The sequence below is a fragment of the Topomyia yanbarensis genome, chromosome 2 (genome assembly GCF_030247195.1).
Source record: "Topomyia yanbarensis strain Yona2022 chromosome 2, ASM3024719v1, whole genome shotgun sequence".
Taxonomy (NCBI): domain Eukaryota; kingdom Metazoa; phylum Arthropoda; class Insecta; order Diptera; family Culicidae; genus Topomyia; species Topomyia yanbarensis.
The window spans coordinates 30,582,925-30,607,984 of NC_080671.1; the positions used below are offsets into that span (position 1 = coordinate 30,582,925).

The 25,060-nt window shown below is 38.5% G+C and overlaps 1 protein-coding gene across 1 annotated transcript; it reads right to left on the minus strand.

Moving 5' to 3' along the window:
• Window positions 1-536: 536 nt before the first annotated feature.
• Window positions 537-22,592, minus strand: LOC131679385 (uncharacterized). Its single transcript, XM_058960097.1, has 4 exons — window positions 22,587-22,592; window positions 22,012-22,516; window positions 1,109-1,152; window positions 537-1,046 (listed from the first exon to the last, which is right to left on the minus strand). The coding sequence occupies exons 1-4, from the start codon at window positions 22,590-22,592 to the stop codon at window positions 537-539; spliced, it is 1,065 nt and encodes a 354-aa protein (XP_058816080.1).
• Between the last annotated feature and the right edge of the window lie 2,468 nt (window positions 22,593-25,060).

Sequence of the window (25,060 nt, forward strand, 5' to 3'; positions counted from 1 at the left end):
CACGGCTCCCTCGGAGGGAAAATCGTCGCCTTGTTCGCACTTTCCGGAAGTTCGCTCCCTTCTGCCAGATAATTTATTTAAGACATAATTACTCTCTAGCCTCATTATCGTACTTTTTCCCTTGCGTTAGCTTTTCCGACCCCTCCCTACGCTTCAACGAGGAGTGAAGCTACTTTCTGATTCAGTCAGGTTGAAAATTACTTTCCAATGAATCGCCAGTTTGGCCGCTCAGAGCCGCTGGTCGACAGCGAGAAATCCGATCCCCCGGTGGCTGTTGGCTTTTGCGCCTCCAGTAGGAACAATCCATTTGCATGTTAATTAGGTTAGTGCGGTGAGGCTGTCATGTTACGGAAGCCGAAGGTTTCCCAGTTGTTAGTGGAAATCTTTTAATTAGACTACTCCCAAGATAGACGCTACTCATAATTAAAATGTCATTTAAATGAAGAAAATTGAAGTTTTTAGTTGAAGAAAACATCAAATATTATCTTATTTTTGGGGTAAGCGTATTTATTAAGTGCCCTAATTTGGTTAATCAACTAAAATAGACCGAAGAATTTTTTTTTGTGCTCCTTGATGTGCAAAGTCACTGGCACCGGTTTTTCGACGTACACCGGTTTGTTGATGTACACTGGGACAGGCTTCTCGACATGAACTGCGTACGGTTTCGGCACTTCGACGTATTCCTTCTGGATCACGGGAACTTTAACCTCAACTGGGTACGGAACTGGACGATCGACGTGAACGGGAACCTTTTTTTCGACATAAACTGGTACTTGCTTTTCCACATACACTGGAACCTTCTTTTCGATTTGGACCGGATAAGGAACCTTCACCGGAAACGGGACGTGCTTCTCAACCTCAACCGGGTATGGGATGGGCACATTCTTTGTAATGGTTTTCGTTACCTGTTGGGGTTCAAATTGGTGGTTTCCATAGCCACCGTGATCGTCGCTTAGCTCCCAGAGACCACGTTTTTCCTTTTTGCTGGAATCGTCGACTGCCGCGCAGGAGACAATGGTCAAAGCCATGGACAACACTACGAACGCCTGGAAATGTCGTGATGAAATTTGATTCAATTTGGATTTGGAAAAGTAGGTTGATTACTTACCTTCATGCTGGATGATCCGTTGCCTAAAGTGTACAACTGCCGGACTAAAACGGTGTGGTGATCAAAAGCGAATGATGACTTGCTGCTAGTTCGCGACTGTATTTATTCAGTTCTCAGGAAACGGTTTTGGATCAAAATCCGACGCTACCAGATCGAAAGCGAAGCCGGCCAATTTCATAAGCAGCAATCAGTTCGGTTCATTTCACATCTCTTTTCGTGTTGTTACGGGCATAGGTGTGCAACTTTTTCCCTTCGAGTCTAATGGCCGAAACGGAAAATGATAGACGAAATAAAATATGATCAACTGATTATCGTCCGGGCAAGGTCAGTGGTGACTTGCGGTGCATACAATTTTGTGCAGATTGAATTCGTAATCGAAAAGTCGGAAATCCTGTACAAGACTTTTCATTTACACAGAGAATAGTTAAAATAAAAGTTTTGAATTGACTAGAAGGGCTACAATCCCACGTAACCCACGTGTAGCGTGATTTAAGAAATTTTTAAACTATATTTATCTTTCTTCTATTACACGGCGCGTGGTTTTGTACTTCTCAAGTGAACTAGTATAAGCTATAGATCTTATCAAATACAAAACCAGGCAAGGCTTGAAAAATGTTGCATACCCTCAAAATATTATTTCCTAGCTGAAAAATAACTTTGTGGAACTTCTCCTTCATTCCAGGATCTTTACCATTCTCAGGGCCGGCGGAATGCGTGGGTGGTATGGGTAGTACTACCCACTCAAAAATTACCAAGGGGGGAAATACCTACTCGAAAGTTTGGAACAAATCAAAACCTGAGATTACCTACGTATCTGTCTTGCGCACAAAATTATTGCGTCTGAAATTCTCGATGTAAAACCATTTTATATTTTTATTCAGATACATATTTATTTGCTCTACAATTTAAATTTCTTGAGAATATGGGATAATAATAAGGATTTGTTTGAAATTTGGAATTATTTTTTTATATTTATACTCCTGGGAATACATTTTGACACATCTACATCTTAAAGCAAGGAGTTCAGATCGCTAGAAAAAAATATTAATACAATTTTATTCATACTATGGGAAGCAGTTGAAAATATTTTAAGGACAAGCTATTCAATTTTTTATTTTGACAACATGAACAATCATTTTATTAAAAATTGAAACAAGGAGAAACAATCACTAGACAATCAATAGGCTTTCTATAAAGAAGGCAAAAGATTGTTGATTCCACCGTCATTAGCAGAGACCGTATCAGTGAAAGCGAGGAGACCATGAACCGAATCGCCGACTGGTCTCTTTGGATCCGCTGGGAGCTCTTGGGATCACATTTACAGGTAGCTGTTAGAAAGTCAACTAAAAGAGAAGATGAAAATAAGTTTGGAGGATAGCGAGCACATCTCGGACTAGAATCAGGCCAATATCCGTCACCCCAAGCGCAGAGAACGCTCTCCACGACGCCAATATGCCGGTGATGCGCATTCAACGTATAATCAGGCCCGATGAGAGGGGGGGGGGGTCAGCCAGGGCAATTGCCCTGGGGCCCAGGTCGTAGTTGGGGGCCCGCGCTTTTACCCAGAAGATGAGCGAACACGTCCAGTATTCATAGCAGAGCAAAAAATAGTAATAGTAATTTCTTTCTAATCGCTCACCTTATTAAATTGTGATGAAAGCGTAAAAATCAAAACTTTATTTGATTGTTGACATTTGTCTACATTGTGTACAAGTTAAAAAACGAATTTTATTGCTTGAATCGACGAAATACACTACAAAACGTTGAGAAGCCAATTCAAAGTATTTTCGAAGAAAGCAATAGAACGTCAAAAAGTAATGCGAACGCACAGACAAACGCATCCGTCCTCTTCTACGTTCGCTTCTTTGCTGGTGGTGCCGGTTGTTGGCTTGGAGACACTAGGCGCAATTGTTGTTGAGTGAATATTTGTTCCTGTCAAATCCGTAGATATTGGCTTGTGGCCGTTTTTTGTTTGGCATAAGATAACGGTGTGCTGTTTACGGTTATAGTAGGCGAGCTTTTTTACCTGCAATTACACAATGTTTTCCTTGGTGCAGTGTCTTTTTGCAGAATTCTGGCATAGGAAATTACTATGGGTGCATAACCGGTGTTGTCTGATAAATCCCACTTTTCGGTTGATCTGCATAAAATGGTTTCGTATGAAGGAGTTGGTTTATACGGAAGCATTTTCACCACAAGAACAACGTTAGGAACACCCGGGAAAACGCGAAGATTCAGCTGTTATGGAAGTCACTTCTCCGTCTCTTCACATAAATCTGTTAATCACTATGCCAGGGGTGTGTGGAAATAATTCATGTAAGCGCATCTCTGTGGAGCCATTGCCTATATATAAGAATGATGTTGTTAACGTGACAGTTTTCGTTGGTGTGCTGCATGTTGTTCCGTGAAACCTAAGACTAGACGTGACAATCGGCTTCTTATTTTTCGCTCGGCATTCTTCTTTTCGCATATTTTCACCCTGTCGAAATCTTCCAAACAGTGTTGCTATTTTTATTAATGAAATTAGTGTCTTGTTAATTTATTTTATTCCGGCAATATTTTGTATCTTGAATCCACTATATTGATGAAAGGCACCGTTTTTCCATGGCATGGGTGTTTAGTAAGGTTTGATAAAGCCATTTTCTGAATAGTTTTAGATTATAGTGTGGTTTCTGTCTTATTTTTGTTAAAGTTAATCGACCACGCATGATAAATACCTTAAACAATCTTTTCCTATCAATATAGCAACACTGCCAAACATAATTTCGCTATCCCTGCAGTAACATTGCGTACGGTGCAAAAAGTCAGAATCAACCAATCAGGAGCTGGACCATTACGACGTAAAACTGAAACAAAAACGCTCCCCCTCCCCTATTGTCACGTCTTGTCTTTGCGTGAAACAAACGACTGCGCTTCTTAATATTTGATATGATACCTTGCCCTGCGCGTTAGCTTCTCCAGGATTGAGCCCAATCTGCACGTTTAGTAATTGTTTCACTTTTCAAGTAGTTGGTCTTACAGGACATTTCTAAAAATCAATAACAACACAATTCGACTGCAGTTGTTTTTGCCGTGTATTTATAGCGGAACGATTTTTAGCTGCTACTCTGGGCATGAAGAGAAGGTAGACTGACCTTAATTAACCGGATAATATGCTTTTTTTTTGTATTTTTATAGCACGTACAAGGAATTTACCCCCAAAAATGCATTGTGTTGAGATAGAACGGTGATCTTGGGCCTCACCAAACATATGTGTGAAGTCTATGAGAACCTAATTATAATGTGCGAAATAAAGAAATCAAATCAGTTCAGTTCAGCACAAGGGGTGAGTCGCTTAGAACAATGTGCCATACACATTGTATCACCTACGATAACACGATATAAGATTACGATTCACAGTAATACACGATCATTTCACTCGTTACCACAATGTGTGGCACAATGAGGCACAGTTTTGACAACTCAAAAACTGTCAACAAAGTGTAGTTGAATAATCATAGCAACCATTGCTTTTGTTTTACTGAACACCATGGCACATCGTGGCACATTGCGGCACAAGCTACCACAAGCGTCTCACCCCTTGGTTCAGCAGCAGTACTCGGTTGCCCCCTGTACTCACGTCTGATTACTGCGATCAGTGTCTATATTGTTGTTGGGTCCTACATATACTCACAGCATACTGTAACCATGAAGTGTTACAATTTACCAAAATTATTGCAAGAAAACAAAATAGCAATTTTCAACGCTTTGGTATGCGCGGGAGTAGGGATGAGGTTTTAGAACCCTATTTGCTCGCGGCGATGCAAACCAGTGGGAAGCAAAATTAAAAACCCCAACAGGTGGCTTTCGGGGAGTGAGATGATATGAGAGGAAAATTAGACGAGTGGACCGGATGCTGGTTGGGGAACAGGACTGAAAGGAGAGGATCGAAAGCCTAGTTGGAGCCAAGAAAACGAAACGTAGCTCTCTGGTATCCAGACCGTGGAAGTGAACGCATCGTTTTACCAACCGAGTCAAAGTTTTGCGCTAAGTGCATGTTCAGGACGGCTAGATAGGCTGAATGCCCCGGTCACTTCACTGGTAATTGTGAAGTTTAGCCAAGACCGGACAGAGAGACTTCTCGCCGTAATCGTGCCCTGTGCCAGAACGGCTAACAAGTAAAGGAGACCGTCGTCGCAGATCCCGGTGGCGAATTTCGCCAAAACTCCCATCTGCTAATCGCCAAGGACGAGGTGGTCTGCGGACCGTGCTAGATTGTGTCCCGGGAGTCGTCAACTTACCCGGTATTGGTGCCTCTGGAGGAACCCGTTCGCCTCGTGGTCGTGATTCGAAGCAACCATCCGCCACCCAGCGTAGGCTCTCACATTGCACCGCCGCGTGCTACGGTGAAGGTAAACCGTCGTCTGCAACAAGTGGCCATCGCTACAAGGACCAAAGCTACTCACCCGCCAGCCGTCTGTAACCGTTCCGCTACGCATCCCGCTCCGCCGCCATCGACCCATTTCAACGCCGTCACGGCCGCCGCCGTGCCCAACAATCAACCAATAAAGTCATCGTCATCTGGAGTTTGAGAGTGAGTAATAGAACGTTTAAAACTAACCCCCGAATCTCGTTATTAACAAAGTCCGAACGCCTCCCCACCACCTCTTTAACGACCCTGGGACTCGAGGACCCAAAAGAGGCCTTTCGCGCCCGCCCCGTCGGCTGCCGTTGGTCTGACCAGTAGCTTGGGGTTTAGACTGATTCCCCTTCCGGGTCTCGGAGAACAATCCTCGAGGGCTAAGAGAGCCGTACCAGATAATCGGTAACAATACCAAAACCGGCTCCTACGTTATACATATCACACTGTATATTAGTTAAACGTGCATAAAATCTGTGATTAGAAACGGTTTTCTTGGATTCAATATGAGATAAACTTGTGTAAATTGAAAATCTTTTTGATTTAGTAATTTTAAATGAAAATTTCGAGCTGCATCTGCTACCTTTTCATCATGCTTACAGCAAAAGCCTAAAACAGCTCCACCGCTACCAGCAAATAAATCAATCAGTGTGTCGCATTGTCTGTACAGTAGAAGCAAAATATTGTTTTCTAACCCACTATTTCGAAAATAAAAAACGATTACAAGGAGAAAGTGGCCTATTGTGGTCAAACTGTATTCCTGTTTACCTTCCGAGACGTGTCTTAAGGGGGGCGTCTGGTGTTAAGTGCTCAAACCGAAAGTTATTTTGTTTTACGATTTTGAAAGGAACAAAGGATCTTTTGTGTAATGTTAAGATTTATTTAATCATTGTGCACACAACAAATATATTTTCTGTCACGCAAAGCGACACATACGAGCGTTTCAAGAGTGGACGCTCAACCATTTACACGTCAAGTGCGAACGCGATAACTCTTGATAAAATTATCTGGCACAGGGTATTCAATAAGATTTATAAAGCTTAGACATGTAGTTACTTGATGAACCAAAAAATAGAAAAAAAACTCGAGTTGCGGAAAATGGCTTCATGAAAATCGAAAAATCTCATAATTCGCACACTTTTCTTCAAAATAATAGGAAGAAATTTTTTTTATTCAGTTTTCTGACAAGCTACACATATTGTGCATTCTCACAAAAAAATCAAGTAGACTCGTTGATTAGTTTTTGTGTTATCGTGTTCGCTATTTTGAAAAAGGCGTTTCGAGAAAAACACTATTAAAGGGTCAATTTGAGTCATGGAAAAAAACGCTGTAGAAAATAACTTATTGGGTATTTTTTCTTGAAAATTTGGGTAGAAGCAGTTTAGAGTGTATTGTTTACACTGTATTTTTATCGCTGTCAGTTTTTCGAAAATTGTTTCCGGTAGATTGAAATATGCGTGTATTACAGCAAATACTAGGAGGACTACCCAAGTAACAATCCAAATGCTAATTGGTTTTATTTAGGTTTTATGGTAGTTTTATCAAGGCATTACATAGTGAATCTGGTTTTAATATTGCTTATGAAAAGGGCAATTAGTTTTATGTGCTTGGCGGGGTTTAAGAGTGCTTCAAGAACTCTTGAAGAAATATCCATAAAACTACATTTTTCATAAGAGTAATTAGTCTTATGAGCAGTTTTAAGAGAATCTTGAGCCTCTTCTTAAGACATCGCTTTCCAACCTCCTTAAAACCAAAAGGTAGCTTTATGACATTCTTGTTGAAGCATAACGTATCTTATGAATGCTACCATAAAACCTCCTTAAAGCTTTAAACGAAGTGAAAATACTCTTGCATAAGAGCGTTCTATAATAAAGAAACAAACTGTAACGACTGACGGGATATGTGACGTATCCCAACGGAGAAAACGTGACATGTAACTCAATCATGTATAAACAGCAAACTCGATAATTATAAATTAATCATTTAACTTTGCAAATCTGTAGGTGCTGCTAATATAGCGAGATGTTAGTTGTTCATATAGCTCTATTTAACATGCGTTGTTGAAATAAATTAAAAACTTATAGACGGAATTGTGATTACCAAAATCATTAATCATAGGCATTTTTATTTCAACATTGGCATTTTCAATGTTAAATAGACTGGATTTATGGCGATCTTCCATCTAACCTTTCTGTCTTGAAAAATTCCTATTAGTTTTATTCAAGTCCAACAGCTCTTCTTCAAGTTTATCATAAATAAGAATGAATTTATCACGATCTTGAAAAACTCCTATTACTCTTGAGCAAGAATAATTAGTTTTAATAAGATCTTATGACGGTTTCAGTTAAATCCAATGACAAGTAATGGCGTCCTGGATAATTTTGACCGCTTCGAAATGGTAGCCATTAGCATAAGAATCAAAATAAAAACTTTTTTTCATATACTGAACTGATTCTCACTGATTGAAATGCATTTCTGAACTAGAAAAATGTTTATGCACGCGTTTAATCCAAAATATGACAATTATGAACAATTACACATACTATTGAATTTTCGAAACGATTTAATATTTTTTATCAAAATCAATGTTTTAGAGATTGTTTGACGGCGCGTTGAATTTTTCGCACTTTTATACTGCATATTATCGGAAAACTGGCAATCGCATGCAAATTTTCTCAATAATGAGCTTAAAAAGCTGGCCACTTATATTATCGTTTTTTATTTGTATCCATTTTGGTAAGGGAACATCAAATGATGGATATATTTTTTCCCAAGCTTATTCTTTTCATCTATACACCAACCTCTCTATCTAACAAAGCAGTTTCATAGCGCACTAGAAGTGTTCTTGAAGAATATCATAAAACTATCAAGACTTATGGTAGTCTTATATTAGTTTTAAACAGCTCTTGAACACCACTATAAGAATATATTGATAAGATCTAAAAGTTTTAAGAAAATCTTGGAAAATACTCTTGAGAACCATCTTAAGAATGGGCCTTTTTCGTCTTAAGAGGGGTTTATGGTTGTCTTGAAGCAGTGTTGTAGAGTAATTGGTTTTATGTTCGGTTTTATGGAGCTAATTTTGAAGATATCTTCAAGTGTACCATAAAACTAAATTTGTTACTTGGGTAGGAGACTATTCTAGAGGTTCAACACTAACAATTAAGCCGATAAAAAGGAGTCGATTTTTTCCCACTACACCCTTAAGATCTATTGTTAAAAGTACAAACTGAGCTAAACCTGACCAATGTTTACACCCTACAGTTTCACCATGTTAGACATAGCGTGCTGATTATGTTCCAGACCATCAATCCATTACAATCGTTTGTCGCGAAACGAAATATATCGTTGGTTGTGGCGACATGAAATCAGTACCTCTGTATATATAAGCGATGACATAAACGAGATACGAATACACGAATTCGCACCGTGCACCTTTAATTACGTTGTTAATCGTTATGTACACCCGAGTGCTCGCAAATTGAAAAACTCGTAATTATGGCAATTTTACCCGATTTGGATACCACGGCATAAGAAGCTGTCGAAATTCACCTGTCTGGCACGCTATCTGTGGATGTGTCAATATGAGCCAACCGGAGAATAATAGAAACCACGGACTCACGAGTTTCTCATGGCTGAAGAGGTACTAACTCATGCTGAACTAGATGGCTTAGATTTAAAAGGGCCCGGCAGTAATACAAGCCTTGGGGTCCGACGCGGCTCTCGACGGCCCTGCGTATAATGATTGGACATGACCCGAAATACCACTCGAAGAAAGCCACGACCTTCATCCTTCCTTTTTAACCAATGTTTGTTGATGCCTTTGGTATTCCTAAACTTCCCTTGGCCCATGAAATTTATCAATTTTCGAGCGTCTTTCTTGACAGAGTACTGAAAAATTCGTTAAAGCTGCACGATCAAATATTACCTTCTAATTGTCCGCCTTCTCAATATCATTCTAATCCAAGTGTCACTTTTCTCATTGCCATGAATAGAACAATGCGAAAGAACTCAAACTAATATTTGTATCAGGTAATCGGGAACGATTTTAACATAAAGAATATCTTTAATATTTTCTCCAGAAAAACAAAGAGTGCTTTCCATGCTCCATCGATCGAAGCGCCTACTTGGAACAGTAACGATGTTGACATGCCCGTAGGAAAATATGAAACGATAAGTTTTGTGGAGAGAACGCCTAACGCGAGTATCTTTGCTACCAGATAAGTTTGTGTGTTTGAAGAACAATTATTATAATTTCATCGCGAAACGTCTATCATTTGAATGGGAAACTACGTGGAATGCTGTTGTTGCCGATAAAGGGTTCTTAGTTCCATGTATTCCGAACAAAGGTCGAATCGAGTACACGACGTAGGGTTTAGCTACCAGACGAAATATTGTATCTCTCGTTAATCCGTTGATGAACCGGTGCCAATAACCGCGTTTTTAAGTTTTCATCAAGTTATTCATTTGAGTTTCTAACGTCGCGTAAATTCGGAAAAATTTGGGCGATGCGACGTTCGAAAAGTCCTCATAGGGCCTTTTCGCATAGAATTCGGAGCTCTCTCTGCTCACAACAGAGTGGGAAACCGTCCACGGTTGTTCGCGCCGGGTATTCGTTTAAAGGCAGTGTATAGAAACAGGCCAGACAACGTTGTACCCTTTCACCGGAGGAATTTCTCATTTTGATTAGATTGTTTCGGATATAGTGGACGCGTAGCTCTTTCAATCAATGGGCACACAAATGAAAGAGAGAACAACGATAAATCTAACGCGCTTGGCCGCGCTGGTAGGCATTCGTATCATTCCCACTGTATTCAAGATGCTCATATTGAAATTATCACGAATATCATGCTGTAAGATAGATCGGTTATAAGAATGAAGACAAACCCATGGCATACCGTTGGAGCTAAAGTCTTCTAGAACCAGCTGAGGTGCGATGTATATGGAAACAATATCAATAAATCTTTGCTATGATTCGGATTTAACAAGCGACAACTTCAATAGCTGGCACCGAGCAAAGGCTTATCCGATAGAAATAGTAGCACGTTTCGATCCCTAATATTGTTTTCTCGGCCATGGCGAATAATGTTAAAATTGTGGAAGATCTACGACGGAAGTAAACAAGGTTTTACACAATGCAAATGTGTAAAACCTAGGAAAATAATAGGACTGAAATATAGAGACACTTCGAGTTTTGGATGTCCTATGTGGACTTTCCGAAACAAGGAGCCCCTTTCTTCGGTTTGATATAGTAGCTCCTATCCAGAGACACTTTCAGGCCTTCACAAAGAAACTTAGGGGAGGAAATAATTCTCCTCTTTTGAACTCTTATAGGCAGAAGATGTTCCCTCGACGGGATTGTCAGAATCTCACTCTTTAGTGAACAAGAAAGCATAGAAGTTAGTCGTGGCCGGTGCTTTCTTTAGCATTTCTTCCCAGCGTTTCTAAAAAGAATGCTTCAGTTTTCCCCCTATAATTAATATGCGGGACATGTCGACAGATCATTCGGAGTCTCTCCACAGAAGAAAAAGTTTTCTTGATCCTCTCCGCATTTTTCACACCGTGCCTTGTTTCTACAATGGGCTCATTGTTTGTGACGACGGCAGTTCATGCCCAGTGGTACAAAAGGGGGAACAAGTAGACGAGCCCCGTTCAAATGAATAAATTTTGGAAGAACAAATCCGGCGAAAGGCTCGAAATGAACCTGATGGAAAATAAGTTTTCATATACTCCTCGATTTTTGCTGAACGCAAATGCTTGCATACCAGAACTTTCACTGACTGAAGCTCAGGGATAAGGAAGGAGCCACCCCCTATTTCGCAATTAAGGCCCTTCTCGAAAATTACACCATCAATCTCTACTTCCCGGGCGGGTACATAGACGAAATACTTTTTCGTACACGATCGAGTGTTGTTTAGTTAGATCACGTGATATACTGATGCTTTTAAATGGCTTGCCTTTGGTCCGAGAGTAGACCATCCAGGGGCCGTTTGCATTAGACAGAATTTGTATCGAAAATGAGACTTATCGGCATTATTTTTGCCATCGAAGAAATATTCAAATCGACCTCTACAAAGCCTGAAAGGATGTCGGTCGTCGGAGATACCTTCCCATTAGTCAACACTATCATGCGGGCTTCAGTACTCGCGAAAAGAAAGTTTTATAGCAGGGAACGTAAAATTAATGCAACGAAATTAAAAGAATGGAGTGATTGGTACTTAGCTAGGGAACATTTGTAGTATCTGTATTCAACAAACACATTTTCGCTGAGAAGTCGGACATACAGCCCTGTTAATAAAGAGTTTTTCTAAATAGCCACCAGATATTATCAGAGAATTTTCATTTACACGCGCCATAGCAGAAATTTCTTCAGTACGTAGAGAGATCACGTCGAATCTTACTACCCAAAGAAAAAGGTGTTCCCCCGGCCCTGACCATTCTTGTGTAAATACTCTTTCAAATTTGGAAAATATTCGACATATTCGATCGGTCGATATATTACTGAAATGTTTGAAACACCATTCTTTGCAAAAGCATCAGCCTGCTTAAAGGGCGAACACTAAATTATTACGACACATTCAACAGGGCATAACTTTTTTACCATTAGGTAAAAACCAACCAAATTTTGCACACTTTCTCATTAATCGAAGTCGTGTTTTTCGATTCAACGAAAATAAAGGTAAACCAACGCGAGTCGAGAGAACAAATTCTTTCCAAACACCTGGAATTTCCTGACCGGTCGCACCGGCAGTTGGGAAAACAGTCTCCTGAGTGTTGAGTCGGTTCCAGGAGCGGTTGACGTTTGTACCACGGCAACAGAGCTGGAAGAAAACCGGGACCGGAGAACAAAAAGACGGAGGGAAAGGTGAAGCGGATGATTAAAGCAAATCCCAACGTCTCAAGCCGTGATTTGGCTAAAAAGATCGGCATGTCGCAGAGCTACGTCCAGAATGCAAAGAAGAGAGCTGGACTACATACATACAAGGTACAGAACTTCCCAAACTGCGATGAGCGGCAACAATCGACGGCTAAAACTCGGGCACGGAAGCTCTATGAGAAGATGCTGACAAAATATGGCTGCTGTGTGATGGACGACGAAACGTATGTAAAAGCCGATTTTAAGCAAATTCCGGGGTTGGAGTTTTTCACCGGACGACAAATTTAAGAAGAAGAAAATGTCAAAGTTCGCCTCCCAATATCTCATTTGGCAGGCCATCTGCTCTTGCGGACTGAGGAGTGAGCCTTTCGTGACAAAGGGCACAGTAAATGGCGAGATCTACAAATCTGAGTGCCTCGAGAAGCGCCTTTTGCCGTTCTTGCAGCAGCACTACGAAGCTCCGCTATTTTGGCCAGATTTTGCATCATGTCACTATTCTAAAAGTGTCCTGGAGTGGTATGAGACCAATCCTGTCCATTTTGTTCCAAAGGACATGAATCCGCCAAACTGTCCGGAGCTGCGCCCGGTGGAGCAGTACTGGGCAATGATGAAGCGGAAACTTCGGAAGAGCAAGAAGACAGTCAAAGACGAGAAGGACATGTTAAGAAAATGGAAAAAAAACTGAGAAACTGGTACCGGATGACACTGTAAAGACTTTGATGGAGGGCATCAAGCGAAAATGCGTTCAATTTTACACTCAAGGCTCCATCGATTAACTTTTCTTTTGATTTTTGAAGTAAATATATGTATAAAACTACCCCAAAATTTTGGTTTGATTTTAAACATTATAAGAAAATTGGCATGACATTTTCGGTGTCGCAATAATTTCGTGTTCGCCCTTTATTACCGTAGATTGGGCAATGTGAAGGGAATAAAATGGTGTAACCTGATTGATGAAGCTGACATACAATCATGCGAACACTAAGTATGGCATTAACGACTTTCTTAGCACTGCGGTTATTTTGAAGAGCCTCGAGAGCTCTTAAACTATCCGAACAAATGGCAAAAGCAGATGGCGTTAGTTTCTGTATTAGTTGGCAACAATAGAGAATGACTGTTACTTCAACTATAAATACTGAGAGTGGATTTTGTACCCGGAAACCAAATTTTGCTTTGAAATTGAAACTTTATATTCTCGAAGAATAATCCATCTTAGATCTATCTGTGTAGAAAATCTTTGACGAGTCAACCTCGCTGAGTTTCCACTGGACAACTCCATTTGCTGTCCGTGAAATGTAGTGCTATGGGAATCCCTGGAGCTGATTGTGAATTGATGTCTATTTGAAGATTGCACGCCATGCGAAAAGTAATTGCTGATGAAATTTCTAAGTCTTCTTTGATACACACACCAAAAAATAATGAAATTTAAACGACATGTAAATCAATACGAAGGTATATATACAAAGATTGAATCAAAAATTTGATTGAAAATTACGTTAAAATTAATTGGAGCATCAAACAGCATACAATTTTACACTTTCATTCGTGTAATATTACATGTCATTCATTTTACAGCAGTATTCGAGTAAAAATACATTGAAGTGCATTGGTTTTCCGTTTAAAGTAACTGTAATTTTCAATCCACGTGTAAAATTATAATAAAATTCGATGAAGAAAGCACGACAAGTCGTGTGTATTTGTGGTGGAACTTAATTTTACATTTATATTCATGCTCCAAATATGTACATGAAAATAAACTTAAAATTACAAAATATTTTTTTCTGTGCATATCAAACTACGTGCGTTACCAAAAAAACTAGTTTGCATCGAATATATACATGGCGTTAGAGTTAAAAATAATCTGACTCTTTTCTGACGGCTAAAAATGAACATGATGCGACTCGCGGTGAATAGAAAAAAATATTCCTTCAAATATTAATGTCATTCATTCAGTTGAATATCGTACAATATATTCATTTCACTAAGTATCTAGGAAAATGTTTTCAAATGCCATTAAGGCATATGAAACAACAATCATCATCGCTTACATTGTGCCAGGGCCTACTTTAATGCGTTTGATTCGTTGCAGCACGGTCTCTTCGTGTAATAATCGGAGACGAATGAAAAACTGCATGAATAAAGGGGCGGTTTGTTCGTTTGACGTTTTCAGCTGCCTCACTGAATATTGAAAATGAATGCAGTTGCAATTTTCATTCAATGAATTTGAATATTTTTAACTCTTCATGGCGTTACATTCGAAAGTTTGGTAGAGTTACTGTGGTTGTTCCCTGGACATGTTTAGATTTTGTTATGATCTTTGTTCATAATTTTATAATACACTGCCGATAGTTAAACGATGTTCATGTTTGCATGAGCTTATTCGCGATTTTTGTGATTTATTAGCAAGATACCGTGATACTTTATTCATGAGTTTGCTATCGGATTTTTATGTCAGAGTAGCGTGGTTCATGTTCATGATTGCAGGATCATGGTCACGATTTTCGTAATTTATATTTCGTGGTATTTTAGTCATGAATAGAGTGATTTATGCTAATGATTTTAGGATACTAGTCACGGTAGTTTTGTTAGTAATGTGATTTATAATCATGATTTCAGGATCTTTATCACTATTTTCATAACAATCTAAACGTTATCGTGATATTTTAGTAAAGTGATTTATGTTTATGAAGTCAGGATCTTAATCACGATTTTGTAACGGTTGGTTCCATCATTTAGATTTTTGTTGTAAATAATATTTGTTGTTTGTTGAACATTCATATACTACAATACACAACTATAAGTAGGGAAGCTAAAGGGTGCGTAGAGCTGTAAAGATAGTTTTCCATCTCCACGATAACGTATGGCACTTTTCACGGATGGCGCGAAAATTTTAAAAATGGATTTCGGATAGAAATTGGAGGGAAATATAATTGAAATTCTTATAAAAGGTCCAGTAGTTCTCAGCTCTGGTCTTTTTTTCAATATCAGGCGTCCGTGTGCTGAAGTGTATTTTACTGGTGAAGTTTAGTGCCCCCCCCCCCTTGGGGGCGGGAATTGTGTCATAACGTTCACAACTGGTTCAAGACCTCTTAGCGCTTCTTAGCTACAATTAAACTGACATCCAGCACACGGTTCGGCCAGCGAATCCAGGAGGATTCCGTGCCTAACTCGGAGAACATCATTGTCCGTCATCCGGCGCTGCACGCAATTGTTTCACACCCTCGGGCAAAGGCCTTAATCGCAAAGGAGGGTCCCCTCTCGGTGTTGGCCATTGCGGTTAGCCGCGGTCACGCCGATGCTCGCCCAAGAGGGAAGACGCCTGTCTACAGCCAAACCAGCAACGCCCGCTGGTCCGTCCATCTGTCATCTGGATCACCATCGTACCAGGGCCTTCATCCGGCCACTTTCGCAGACGTCCGCGAGGGGATCTCGCCCGTCGACATCGTCAGCGTCGCGACGCACATCAACAGAAGCAGCAAAAGTATGGTACGTTGAGTGATAGCAGTAGTGCACACGCACCATTAGAACAAATGCAAGTTACACCCCACACCCACACGACACAAATATACCTGAATAAAAACTGTGATAAGAAAAGTGAAAGTTCTAGGTTTTTGTTCTTGATCCGCGTATCCCTTGATTACCCGGTAGCTAGCCGACCCTGCGATTCCAGCAATAAAGTCGCTTCTACCGTAAGAGCATTGTACAATCGTTAGTTACAAATTTTGATATTTTGCTCAATAGTAATGTGATTTATATTCATAATTTCAGGATCTTAGTCATGGTTTTCGTTATTTTTATTCACATTATCTTGTTATTTTAGTCACGAGTAGAGTGATTTATGTTCATGATTTCGGGATCTTAGTCACGATTTTTGATATTTTTGTCACAAATAGTATAATTTATGTTCTTGATTTTAGGATCTTAGTAACGATTTTCGTTGTTTATTTACACGTTATCATGATTTTTTAATCTAGAGCTTACTTTCGAATTTGACACGCGGAGTGATGTGTCTGATGTTCATGACATCAGCGATTTTATTATAATATTCGAAATTTCTCTTCACCTTATCGCTTTTGGTTATTATACTCAAAGTATCGCGACAATATAAACAGGAACATAAATGTGTGACTAAAAAGCGGGATCTTGTTCCATGAACTATATCACAAATACGATTTGTGGTTCTGTAATGTATTTTTGATGCTCAGCGCAGTTTTTTTTTTCTGTCGAGACATCACACTCAACCTTACCAAATTAATAACGATGTTCTAGGCAGGGTTGCCAATAATACAGAATAATCTATATTTATACAGAATTTTCAGCCTTTTTCAGACACAGAATCTGTATGTATCGATGGACAGTTTTTTGCGTGAATGTACAGATATACAGATCATAAGAAATAAAGTTACAAAAACTATTGTTAGAAATATTTTTTCAGTATCAGTGAAACTTCCCCTCTGTCTCTCTCAGCTTAGTCCTCTATATTTAAATTAGCTTCCGTTTTGTGAGCGGTCGCAAGGTTTGTAATACACCCAGGTTAGCACCCAGCAAACGCCTGGCTGAGTTCTACCCCCAGAAACGTTAACTGTAATGTTCTGTGACTTTGATAATTATCAACCTTCTGTAAGAAAATTCGACAGATACATTGGTCGACTTAATGTATACAACCTTGTATATCAACAAAAGCCATTACCACAGAAGTTAGTATCTTCGATAGATAATCCAGCAAAAGGTACAACTCAATTGATTCGATACAGATTTCGACAAAGGTTTTTTGAAAAGTAAATACAGATGAAAAGATTTTCTAGAATAAAATACAGATTTTCTTATGGCATCCCTGGTTCTAGGTCCTAAAGGTTTTCTTATATCTACTGCTCGTGTCTCTTGCTGGTTACTAGCGGCTGGACATATATAGCATGAACATGGAATAGTACATGGAACAGAAATGATTCTACGAATAATACTCTAGATTTTGTGAAGATAGATCGTAGGACAAGTACTAGGAATCATGAACTAGCTCACGAACCCATGAATGATATTTCATGATTTTGTGAAATATTTCACGGGCACGAATGGTATGTCGTATTATATTAAGAAATAAAAACCGATTCACGAATACATGAAAAATATTTTATGATTGCGTAAGCTATTTCACGACCACGTATGGTAAGTCGGGACTATTATACAGTAGGGCATCGCAAAAATTTTTTTTTTTTGAATTCTCAAAGGCCCCCCCTCTAATATTGTGACAAATGTCAAAGTAAGCTCAGATGCCAAATTTCACATCATTTGGACAATTTCAGACCCCCGCCCACCTCGCTTGAAATTTTTTGAAATTGGTGCTATGGGAAAATATGGAGGAAAAATACATTAAATGCAATAACTTTTGAAGTAGCAATCAGAAAATTAAAATTTAGACCTCTTTTGGAAGGAAATAATCTTATTATTTGAATGGTGATATATTTGTTTCTAGAAAAATACGGGAAACTGGGGTACTGGGTCATTTTGGCCCCAAAATCCCCTATTTTTAATGATTTTTCTGCTCCGTGATGCAAATCATACATATTTTGTAGTTTTTCTAATGTGAAAAAATCTCAGAAATCTAACGGAACCCTTTTACCTTAGTCCGAATACGAGAAGTTGGGGTTATAGGGTTTTTTGTCAGTCATATTAAATTTTATCATTTTCTCATGCATATATCTCTATTATTCTTCAATCAATTTTCATAAAATGTATCTTATTGAACGTGTAAAATTCTGACGAAAAAAACAAAAATAAAAACCTTAAAGGTAAAATTCAGAAACATAAAACTTTTTGATATTTACTCTACAAATCTCATTTATTTCATTATTTGTCCTTATACCTCAACTTCCCCTATTTTTCCAGGAGTGAAACTTTTCTCATGTGATCCCTAAGCATATTTTACACTAAAACTAGTAAATTAAATAAGAATTTTGTTGTTAAATGGAGTTAATATGTGCGATTTTATGATAAAAATGTGAAATCGGCACTAGATGTCAGATAATTTGATGTTCCTGAATTTTACCGGTAACGAATCTATTTTTGTTATAATTCTAAGGATTTTCTACGTTCAACAAGGTATAGTTTATGAAAATTGAGTGAAGAATAATAGAGATATATTCACGAGAAAATGATGAAGTTTAATATGAATGACAAAAGGCCATTTAACCCCAACTTTTCGTATTCGAACTAAGCTCAAAAGGGTTCCGTTCGATTTCTTAGCTTTTGTCACATTAAAAAAACTACAAAATATGTATGATTTGCATCACGGAGTAGAAAAATCATTAAAAATAGGGGATTTTGGGGCCAAAATGACCCAGTACCCCACTTTCCCGTATTTTTCTAGAAACAAATATATCTCCATGCAAATACTAAGATTATTTCCTTCCAAAAGAGATATAAATTTTAATTTTCTGATTGCTACTTCAAAAGTTATTGCATTTAATGTATTTTTCCTCCTTATTTTCCCATAGTACTAATTTCAAAAAAATTCAAGCGAGGTGGGCGGGGGTCTGAAATTGTCCAAATGATGTGAAATTTGGCATCTGAGCTTACTTTGACATTTGTCACAATATGAGAGGGGGGGGGCCTTCAAGAATTCAAAAAAAAAAAATTTTTTTGCAATGCCCTATTATACAGGTATACCTCGATTTAACATACATTTTCCGATTCAATCATGTATTTTAACTCGAATTTTATGTAAAATCGAAACACAAAAGAAATATTAGTTTTCGAATATAATTATCTTTTTTACTCATCACACGAAATATTTACGAGGATATTACTGATTGTATCCACCTAACAGTGACATAGAAACCACATATTCACAATTAAACAATTAGATTGCTCTTCTGAACATAAACAACATATTTATCTTAACCTTGCCAAGTATTCGCCAATTCTAACAGATATTCATTTCATAAAGTTCGTTGCAAAATTTTCTCAGAATTCAGGATAACTTATAAGAATAATCCACAAAGTTGGATTAACCATTGTGTGCATGAAGAGCACAATGCCTAATTTTAGTAAGTAAGAAAATTTGTGTTTCTATTTTGTCTCATCTTTATCTTGGTAGACCAACCTGTCCGTCAGATAATTGCAGAATTCAAAAAGAGAACACTACTTGAGTTCGCGAGCAAACGACTAGTCACGAAGTTTTGTAAGCACAGGAGTTCTATTTGCAGAAAAAAAACAACCAAATCGAGCCATTGTAGCGCAACAGTTCTCCTTAAGGAAAAAAGTTGGATTAAATCATTTTGTACACTACAGATACAATACCTCAGCTTAAAAGTCGAAATCATCAGAATGAATAAGACATTTTAATTACAATACAAAAATATTTTTAAAAAAAATTGCTTAATCCTTTTGTACGACGAGGAGGTGGAATTCACTAGAATGTTGATGTCACTATTATCGGTCTCCAAAATAGCCGCGTAGCATGTGATGTCTAAAGCCGAGAATTGATCCACTGGTTTCCTGCTCCCACGTTGTAACAGGCGACAAAGACGGAAATCTTTTCATTTTTTTTTGGATCTATCTCCTTTTTTTACATTTTATTAGCTTATTATTTATTGGATCTATCTCCTAGATTTCTATTTAAACATGAACATTTATTATGGTACTCCTGGGAGCCAAGTATCCAGAGTATTCAATCATCGTAAATCTTACACAAATGCCAGGACAGTTTATTCGAATCCCAATCTCTACTAACGACCATTCTCTACCCGTTGCAGTTGTTGAGAGTAATATTTACAGATATACAGAATACGCAGTAGTATATGAAGAATATAATCACAATCAGTGTCGGACTAACATTGCTTTCGTGTGCTTCCTCTGTTTAGATTTAATAATGACTGGCACCGGTATTGATAAACACCGAGCTTTATAGGAGTAGTACATTGAAGGAAGACTTGTATCTTCCATCATTATCGTCTATTGCATTTTTTTTTGCAAGAGGAATCGATCCATAATGAAGTTTATTTTTGAAAAAGGTCAACATGCACTGAGAAATTCACCTGTTCAATACAGCCTGAGAAAAGATATTATCTTTAGCAGGAATCGAGCTTACGTTCTTTCAAGATCTAGTTGGGTGCGTTAACATCGAGGAACTGTCATGACTTCATTACAAATTTCCAACAGTTTCGTAATAACTGCTACAGCACTAATGCCTATTAGTGGGCGTATCGTCCGCCAATATCTCGTCATCGCTCTATACCTTCCATCAACCATATCTTTCCAGTTATCTATTTTTAGCTTATACATAAAAACCCATAAAACTATTATCAGGAAATAACTTGAACCACAAATTCGTGTATTCATTTTGCTGTGCGGTATCAAAATAAGAATGTCTTTGTATCTCAGAATCTAAAACATAATCTAGCGAAAAAACGAAAATAAATTATGTTTCTTTAAGCATTGGAAGTGGATCATAGAAAAAAATTGATATTGATTCTTAACATTTCGTTTTAGTAACATCGACATTAAATTTTTTTTGCATGTATGTTAAATCGAGGTAAAAATTACGTTAAATCGAAATATGTTAAATCGAGGGTATGTTAAATCGAGGTATACCTGTACTAGGAAGCATGAACCAGTTCACGAATACGTGAATAAAATTGCATGATTTCATGAAACATTTCACGAAAACGAATGCTAAATTGTGACTAGTATACTAGGGATCATGAATAATATTTCATGATTTCGTGAACTATTTCACGACCACGTATGGTAAGTCTAAACTATTATACTAGGAAGTATGAACCAGTTCACGAATACATGAATAATATTTGATGATTTTGTGAACTATTTCTCGAGCACGGATATTGGATCGTGACAAATATATTATGAATCATGAATTACTTCACGAGGATTCTTCCGTAAATTGAATTTTACACTAGAAACGTTGAATAGGAATGTAATTTTAGACAGTAAAGATTAATTTGATGCACCGTTTCTCTCCGGATCGCTAATTTAATCTTCATCTTCGATCGCGTTTTTCTTAGTTGTCAGTTTTGGAACATAGACCTAGAATGGTAGTGAACTACCAACGCTCTGTGTCTAATAAATCAACGAATAATTTGGTCATCGCGCTTTTAAGGAGATTGTCATTCGTAATGAATGTATCTGGAAAATTTCAGATCGATCCTATGCTTGGAAGTTGGATTAGACAACTGTCGGACGATTCTCTTAAATACGATTTTTGCACTGCTAGGGCATTACGTTTAATTTTTCTGCAAACTAACAACTTGAGATTATTCTCAGGTTGCTTCTATTTATGTAGGATGGACAAAAGAATTTTAAAAACATTTCACGATTTTATCAACTTCCCCAACCAAAATTTTTCAATTGGATGATAAAAACGGGTCATTACTGTATAATAGTCACGACTGACCATCCGTGCTTTTAAAATAGTTTAAAAAATTATATTTATTAATGAGAAATTACGAAATCGCAACAAAACTCCAGAAATGATGAACATCGTCGGTTCAAAAGTGGAGTTTGAAATGATTGGACAGCCTGTTTAGATTTGAAAATAGAACAATTGACTACAACCATTCGCATTTATTCAATTCAACAATCATAGCAACACATACATAACTTAAAACAGACCCCAGTGTTTCTTGTGCTCCTTGACGTGAACGGTCACTGGAACAGGCTTCTCGACGTACACCGGCTTGTTGATGTACACTGGGACGTGCTTCTCAACATGAACTGCGTACGGTTTTGGCACTTCAACGTATTCCTTCTGAACGACTGGGACCTTAACTTCAACTGGATACGGAACTGGACGATCAACGTGGACTGGGACCTTCTTCTCAACGTAGACTGGCACATTTTTCTCCACATAAACTGGGACCTTCTTTTCGACATGAACTGGGTATGGGACCTTCACCGGTACGGGAACGTGCTTTTCGACCTCAACCGGGTATGGAACGTGGACGTTTTTGGTGATGGTCTTCGTTACGGTCTTGTGGTCGTAGTGATCATAGTGATCATGTCCAAACTCATCGTGGTCGTTGCTCAGCTCCCAGAGACCACGTTTTTCCTTTTTGCTGGAATCGTCAACTGCTGCGCAGGAGGCAATGGCCAGAGCCATGGACAGCACTACGAACGCCTACGGTTGGAAATAAAGGAAAGAAAATTAGTTGATATGATTGATGATCAAATGGTTACGAAATGGTTACCTTCATGTTGGATGCTACCGTCTTACTGAAGTGAACACTTTGCCGGTGAGATGATTGCAAGCGAATGATACCTTTCTGCTGCCCACACAGTGGCTTTTATATGGTTCAAAGTGTATCTCTCGATAAAAAAAATCAGTGTCAAGTGCCGATTACGAAGTGACCAATTTACAGTTTCTTTTGCACCGAAAAAGTTAATCAATTCGATTGATATTTTCTATAGTTACAGGGTGAAGGTCATCGAAACATAGCCGGCATGTTGTAATGACGACTTCTTTGATATGTTGGAGGTACCATTTAACAAAACAAGTTGACATGGGAAAGTTCTATTAAATTTTTTATTATTTTATTTTGTAATGAATGCGAATAAAATCGAAACGTTCGTTCTAGTATTTGCCTCCGTTAGGAGTGCTTTTTAAGGGAAATCAAAATAGCTAGTCATCTATCGACAGTACAAATGATGAATAAAAACAGCTGTGGCTATTATTCCAGCAAGCGGCAGTCAAGCCATGAATGCAGAATTACTTTTACTGAAAAACATACATATGCCGTGTTGGATGTACATTCATTGCAAAAATCCTTTGCAAGAATTCCTCAACGTTAGTTCACTATATTAGAAATCAGAACAAATTTGCTCAGTCAGTATGTTCCTCCCTCTCGTCTGAAACGACCATTGAAATATTTTTTTTGCTTAATATTCCTTGACATGAATTTTCACCTGACGCTGGAAACGTGACCGACTGCAGCATAGGAAGCAAAAAATTACCCTTTTCAAGTAAAATTTCTTATTTTGCAAAAGAAAGTCAACCCCAATCAGCTCTTTCTATGACATTTGGTGTTAGTTTTACACAGATATTTCTTTATAATTTAACGGTCATTTATTGCGATCAAGATTACGTGCGAAGAATTAACTCTAAATTTATAAGTCTGCGTATAAATCTAAAACTATGACCAGAAGCTAAATTTAAACCCTTCGAAGCATTCAAGCCACGCACAGAGCTACTGCTCGCTTGACACTTCAATTTGTACATGACTTATCCCCGGGGCTTAAAGGCAATAAATTACTCCGGCCGGAGGAAAGGGTGTTAAATCTGCAATATCCGCGTTGAATTTCCGGCCTGACAAAAGGGTATTACGTGTATCAGATCATTCGATTACTGGGAGCTCTTTTCCACCTCGCTGCACTTCATCTTCCCGTCCTACTACACCATCGCCGAGCACCGGTTGTTCTGGATTAACCGAATCAGAGGGGGAGAGAGAGACGAATACGTCCGTCTGGTCCGACCTGTGTCCGATGATGGCACCATACCCATACCCAGTCACGGAAAAGAGTGCCGTCCTCCATAAGGATGACCGGGGCACTCGTGACAGGTACGGTCTACGTGAGGAGCCTCTGTTTTTGCGGGTTCCATATTCAGATAGGCGTTTTAAACTGGTAATCCAGTCCATCCATTCATGTCAATAGCGAACAAATTACTCGTTTATCACGGCTTGACCAGCAGCAACGTTTGCCTTGCCTTGCCCTGTCTGCTGTCGCGCCTGCAGGACCCCTTTTTTACCATCGGTAGTACATGTGATGATGAAAGTGAGTTGGGTGGAACGTTACGACAGATATCAAGAAGGGTCATCAGATAGTGGAAAGTGCCCTCGAGCCTTTGCTGACCGCAAACCATCGGAGCCCTGTTCGTGGTTTGTTTTACCTAACAAAGTTAAGGGTTCTCGAGGTGGCTAAGTTAGAATTTTTCTCCTACTCTAAAGTTCTCCAAAGGACGAATTGCTACAGTCAGTGTACCTGCTTATTTTGTGTAGACAAAACAAATCCCATGTCTGTCACAGATAGTTATCTTTGGAAATTGTACATGGAACATACGGTACGAGACTAAATTTGAAAAAAAAAACTTCCCTTTTATGCTTTAGCTTTTCTAATTCAATTCCGATTCGACAAATCCGCACCAGATTTCGTTTATGTGCACCGTTCATCCAGGCCAACAAGGACAAAATTGCAGCAGATGCAGTTTAGTGTTCGTCCGAACACGTATGTTGTCAAAGCAGAAGGCATTGAGAATAGATTGTCTCATTTTGCCTGTTCCTCGACATAGTGTCAAAGTAAAGCTGGGGCGACCAGTTGAGTGACAATGGATGATCCTCTTCCTCCATATGCCACATGTTAGGAAGTTGATTATCACTTTGCTCTTTTCTCTGATTGCTGGCAGTGTTTCCATTTTTTCCAAAATGATGTGACTGTGATTTCATTCCAATTTTATTAACTCTGGTTACATATCATTAACATGTTAAATTTTTGATGTTGAATCAATTATTGATAAGCGTTGTAGATCAAAATAAATTTAGAAGATTTGCATGAATCTGGCTCACAAACAATTTCATTGTTATCCCGGTTTTAAGGAGAAAGACTCTATCAATCCGTGCTTTCAAAAACTTTGAATTTTGGGAATAAAAATTCCGTTATTCTAATTACA